The 6,503-nt window shown below is 26.3% G+C and overlaps 1 protein-coding gene across 2 annotated transcripts in view; it reads right to left on the reverse strand.

Moving 5' to 3' along the window:
* Positions 1-6,503, reverse strand: part of LOC107450793 (transmembrane protein 104) — a 33,169-nt gene that overhangs the window by 14,043 nt on the left and 12,623 nt on the right. The window contains exons 10-11 of one of the 2 annotated variants that reach the window (XM_043056700.2): positions 4,661-4,754; positions 2,074-3,938 (exon numbers count right to left, since the gene is read on the reverse strand). The exons of the other annotated variant lie outside the window; for it this stretch is intronic. Coding sequence (XP_042912634.1) covers positions 3,157-3,938; positions 4,661-4,754 — 876 coding nt within the window. The 3' untranslated portion in view covers positions 2,074-3,156. Of the gene's footprint in view, positions 1-2,073; positions 3,939-4,660; positions 4,755-6,503 lie in introns of those variants that run through there. 2 annotated transcript variants of the gene reach the window in all.

Raw genomic sequence — 6,503 nt, forward strand, 5'->3', positions numbered from 1 at the left:
CAGGAAGACACATTTTGTGAAAAGTTAATAATCTAATTGACACATATCATTTCTTACACAAAAGTTTTTCTGAATTTTGATCATTTAACAACGAAGCACATTACAGGGTACAATTACACAACAGGATACAATTACATAATAGGATACAATTACATTACAGGATTACTAGAAAAAATATTTTGTTAACACCATTTGTTCAGATGTATTTATAGAGACTTTATGTGATTTTATTTGATGACCAAATAAATGTCAACATTGAATATTCTAATATAGAATAATCCATATGGTAGAGCTAGGAGAGGCAAAATTTTAGCACCGTTGAATTTGGAAGCTAAATTTCTGGGTTGTTTTTTAAAGCAAAATAATAATTAACAAGTAATTAAGAATATTAAAGAGTAATTAGAATGAAAATTATCTAGTTTAAAATAAAAATATAATATGAATTTAGAATAATGAAATAATAGAACATAGAGATATAATTATGTAAAACAAAATACCATTTTAGTTAAGGCACTTATGAAATAAATCACATATATGGTGATAGATATTTTAATAATTTTGTCTTTTATTTAAATATAAAAAAGAAATATTGTTTTTCAACAATAAATCTAAAAATTAGTTATGCTTACATAAAATGACAGCACTAAAATTCGTTAAAAAAGCAATATTTTTTAAAAAATGTCAAAAAAAGGAACAATTTAGGTATGTGTGTAATTTTAAGATTTTTGAAAGTGATATACAATGTATTAAACACTAAGGATTTGGATTGGGTTAAATAATTCTAAAAATTTATGAAATACACTTATTTCAAATTACAGGAAGAGTATTACTTTTTCTAAATTTATCACAGGCTTCATTAGTTTACTTAATGATGGTTTCGCTAAAACTATCGTCAAAACAAAAGGTAGTAACAAAAGGTAGTCAATAAATTAAGGACTAAAAAAATAAATAATTACAAATTAATAAATTAGAAAATAAACTGACAATTTAGGGTATAATAGATTAATACTAACAGAGAATTACAAGTATTCAGTAAAACAGAATAAATTAAACAAAACAGCAGAAAAAATAATTTGAAAGAAAAAAAAGATACAGAAAGTAGAATTTTTTTACAAAAAATCACTTAATCACTCAATCAAAACTTTAATAATGTTAAAGCTACTAATAGATTTAAATCAGAATTCATCATTGAATGATATACATATTATTAATAAACCAACAACAACCAATGAATAAAAGAAGACGATAAATATAAAGATTCTCTGAAAAATTGCATACCCGCAATAACAAAATAAAACAAAAAAAAATTAACAAGAACGAATAAAAAAAATATCGTGAGCGTAAATAACAGTTTATAATAAGATTGATCTAAATTTAATAATAAAATCACGCTCCTCATATAAAAAATTTCATCATGAGTATAAATGAGATGCAGTCATAGCAAATATTAAAGCGTCCATCTTATACATCTAATATGTATATTGTTTACATTCTACAAAATAAAAGATAAATTCAAGCACCCAATGACACTCACTTTCAAAATTTAAATCAAAATTTTCCTTTAACGGTAAGGTATTATGGCACCAATAAATGATATTTACTCATACACTTTATGATAAAAAGATAAAAGCATGTTTAGAACAAAAGGAAAAAATTTACTCTTAGTTAATTAAAAAATATATAATATAATTAAATATAATATAATAAATATTATATTTAAAATATGGAATGTCACAGTTCAGTTATATAGTTTAATTTTAAGTGAAAAATATTTTACTATTGTTGAAATTTCTTTTTAAATGCAATTAATAAATAAAATAAATAAATAATAAAAAAGACAAGTTTATTTAGCAAATATATTACTATAATTTTAATTTTAAATATAAAATAAATATTTTGCTCGCTGCAATTTACTTGTGAATCTAAATATGGAATTAACATTAAAATGAATTTCTAAACTAAAGAGACGACTTTGTGACTCAATTACCAGCCTTTCAAATGAATTTACAAATAATATATTATTTTCAAAAAATAAAATGAATTGAAATTTTAAGTGAGAAAATTGCATTGTTATCATTATGTTATTTATTTAATGACATAAATTCAATAAACTGATTAACAAGATTGCATTAAAATATTGTTATGAAAAATGGCACAAAAAATACAATGAAAAATAATCAAAATTCTACAGTAATGGCACACTTGCATTTTTTTTAAAAACTGCAAAAACTTGTTATAAAGATTTGCAAATTTATTAAATGAGATTAGAAATTCTATTTTTTACAATGGAAGTCAAAATATATTTTTGCGTAATTGATTTAGAGACAAAAACTGCATAAATTATTTATATATACAGTTAAACCCCATTATAGTGAACTGTCTGTGGATCGATAAATAAATAATGCCTCATGATATTTGAATTCTTTGAAAAATTATTTTTTTAGCATATGACAATAGTATTGTTGGAAATAACAATTACAGTCGAAGATAATTTGTTTATAAATTATCACCTTATTTAATAGATAATAAATTAAATAAAAATGAAACTAATTAATTTTTTAACCTAACTAATTGATTTTTTGATTAACTACAATTTGATTTTAAGTAGAGTTCACCAATTTTCCTATCAACAATGAGTGAAGAATTTCCTAGTCAACAATTTCTGCAAAGAAAAAAACAATTCAGAATATTTAATGCCAATTTCACTTCTGGGATAAAAGATATCAAATTTTCTGCTTAACAGCTTGTTTGTGCTAGTTTAAAAGCAAAGGACATGAAAGAGTAAAATTTGACACAACACAATCACAATTCCTGCAAACTTAAGATGAAAAAAATTGAGAAAATGAAATTAGAGACAACTATAAGTGAATTACCATTAATCTTTCAGTTGCCCACTATAAATGTTTAAAAATAATGTCAGTCAAATGAGAGTTCATAAGAGATCACTAAAAATGTTCATCACAATCAAGTGTTCATTATATATCCCTGATTCAATATAGCGGGGTTCGACTGTACATATTTCCATAAAAATTATAGAGCTATCATATTACTACATTTCATTGAAATAATAAAAGATATATTTCATTATATGACTAGCTCGGTTAAAGGTTTTCAAACTCCTAATAATTGTACGTTTCTTACAATGGATGTCAGTATTTATTTTTGTGTGATGATATGATTAACAGTTACAAAAACAATGCACATTGCTGCCCAGAACAACACAAAATAAATCCAAGCCACATGCCGAAATGGAGATGCATGTCTGTTTGTCACGCCCACTCCTAATGATGCTAAGATAGATTTTCTGGAGTAAAGAACTAAAAGTGCAGGAATTATATACTGAATTGCAGCCCCCGCATAAGATCCAGTGATTCCTACAAGAATAGTCAGGTCTTCCGTGATGAAAGCAATGGCCATAGGCGGCACCACAGCCAGAAGGGGGAACAGAAGTTTCTGAACAAAAAATGAATAATTCCTGTTATCATTTAAAAAAATAGATTTTAGGTTGTTTCGCAGAGTTATTGCAATTATTGGGAAGTTTGTGCTCAATGTGAACACAGGAAAGAGAGCGAGGAAATATCGAAGAAAGTCTGCGCTTTCTGGCACTATGCTTTCCTCCGTGGAAGAGGTGTTACAGTTTTGGGGTTCAAAATTCAAGGTATACACATCTCTGATTTGGTCGAAAGCAAAAATGCCTGTAAATGAAAGAAGGCAATAGAAGACGAGAATGAGAGAGTAGTCAATCACGAAAAGCCGAAAAATGCGGCTTTTATCACGAATTGGAGTGATGAGTGAAGGGAGAGAATGGTGGCACATGAAAGAATACACGCAGACTCCAAATAAGTTAGGCACGCCACTGAGGCTGGCAATAGGTGGGTGTCCCTTACCTTTTCCCTTAATTATAGCTGTAGCTGCCAGGATTATCATGGTAGAAAATGCTGAAATAGAAACATAATTAGTCGTGTGTTTAGTGAATTAAAAACTTTAATGAAGTTAGATATTATAAGTAATATCTATTTATGAGAATGCAGTAATAATATGTCAGAAACAGCTATTTGTTATCTAAAATACACACTAAAACTGTCCATAAACATAATTATTTGAAGTGCCTCATGCATAAGACAGTCTGAAAGTTAGTATATATATATATATATATAGTTCGTTCACCAGGAGTTGGCACTTGGCTCCATCTCCTCAGACAAAGAGTTAATTTCAGAGCAGGGAGTAAGAAGAGAAACGTCTCCGTGCTTGAAATTGAGACAAGAAAAAAATTCACATAAAGATTGGAAGATAAATATTTTTGTCATAAGATCGTCAAATAGCAATCTTTTTCAGGATTGTTCACATCCTTCTCCCAAAAATAGCGAAATAGTATCGTCGAATACCATGTGATTAAAGCGGAGCCAACTCCTGGCGAAAGAACTATATATATATATTTGTATAATAAACCTAGTTTTTATTTCAAATAGTTATAGAACTACTTTTAAAGATTATAAAATATATTATTCTAAAAAGGTAAAAATATATAATAAAAGTGGTTTAGCTTGTGATAATTTAAAATATAAATAAAAAAAAGATTTAGTCATATTTGGCATGCATTTTCCCCAAAGACAAATTAATTTCAAGACAAAAAGATTGATAAAAAATAAAATATATTTACCTAACCATCGCATTAATGAAGTAAAGACTTGCAAATATTTGGTCTTTTGAACATTAAAAAATGTAAAAGGTCCAAGTAAAAGCAAAAATGAAAGCTGTGAAAAAAATTAAGGAATTATTCATTCAAATAATTCAAAAAGCGTAATAACAATAAAATCACAAAATTATTAAAAATATTCATAGTAAAGTCATAAAATTCATAAGATTCTTAGGGGTGATTCCATCATTTACAAATGTCTCATATCATATATGTAAACTTAAAGGACACAAAAAGTAGTTTTAATAATTTATGTAAAATTAACACTTGGTGCAATTTACATTTGCACCAATTTTTAATAACTTTCATCTATTTAAAAATTTCGTTAAAGATAAAAAACTGAGTTTTGTAGGATGTAACACAATGTGTTACTTTTTTATTTTTTAAAAACATTTTAAATTTCATAAAATTTATAAAAATTGGTGTCGGGAGTAAATGACACAAAGAATTATTTTAATAAAAATTATTAGAACTGTATGATTTTTTTTAAAACTGAAATTTATGCATTTATAGTAAGTTTTATATACTTGAATTTAAATCAAAGATGATTCACAAAAATATTATTTGAAGCTATTATTGGGGGGAGGGGGATTACAAAATATTAGAAGCAGAATAGGAATTGAGGGGGACATACATCTTATTAGCATTTTTTTAAACATTAAGGCAAATTTCTCCGTGAAAATAAGTTCATCAATCTACAGCAGATCAAAAATGACTTTAATCTTTTATTCACACCAGAGAGCCAAATTTTTTGATTGTGATGGTTTTTACTTCGATTAATAAAATAGTTTTAAGTTATGCTTATATCACAATAGAAAATCGGACATTTTAAATGTAACAACCTAATAGTAAAGTTGCGTTACTGAAATATTCAGGGAATATATTTTGCACAGAACTTAAAACTGGGGTGATTTTGTTATGTCTAGTGAGGGGAAATTATAATTAGGACAAATATAGAAGAAGAAGAAAATAATCAACCACCATAAATAAAAACATTTTATTATTGCAGAATATTTTGTTTGATTCTGTTCTAAACCTTCATACGAATGAAACCAAAGCCTGTTTTGAAAGACAAACTAAACTTAGTAATAATTTATTGTCTGTAACTGAACCTATGCTTTAAAATGATAGAAAAAAAGAAAATGAGTAACTGACTAATGGTCAATGGCAGTTTTAACAAATATTTTGTAATCACTAATTCAATATACAGTCTTTATAAATCCATAATAACCCTCAAATTTATGAGCTTAAATTAAGAGAGATAATTCTAAGCCCTTCTGATAAAATGGTTTCTGTTTAAAGACAGGATATTTAGTTTTATCTTAATGAAATTTATAAAACTAATTAAACTTTCTTTCTATTATATTCTTAAGGCTAAGCATGCTTAATAAGATATAGTATTTCGGCAAAAATTAAATTTATGAATCAAAAGGTACATCACTAATAAAAATGCATATTAAGGATGGTCATTATGGATTTATAAAGACTGTATATTGAATTAGTGATTACAAAATATTGAATAAAACGGCCATTAGTCAATTATTCATTTTCTTTTGTTCTATTATTTTAAAGCATAGGCTAAATTACAGACACTAAAATATTCTGAAGTGTAGTTTATCTTTTAAAACAGCCTTAGGTTTCATTTGTATGAATGTTTAGAAATTAATATATAATCCATACACTACCGGTCAAAAGTTTGCGAAAATTTTTAAATCTGCAAAGAAAAGGCCTAAATTCAAATGTTCATAGAACTGCGAAAAATCATTCAAATGGCATGAAAATTTGATATAGGGGAAAGAGAGAACTA

This window comes from Parasteatoda tepidariorum, chromosome 5, assembly GCF_043381705.1.
Source record: "Parasteatoda tepidariorum isolate YZ-2023 chromosome 5, CAS_Ptep_4.0, whole genome shotgun sequence".
NCBI lineage: Eukaryota > Metazoa > Arthropoda > Arachnida > Araneae > Theridiidae > Parasteatoda > Parasteatoda tepidariorum.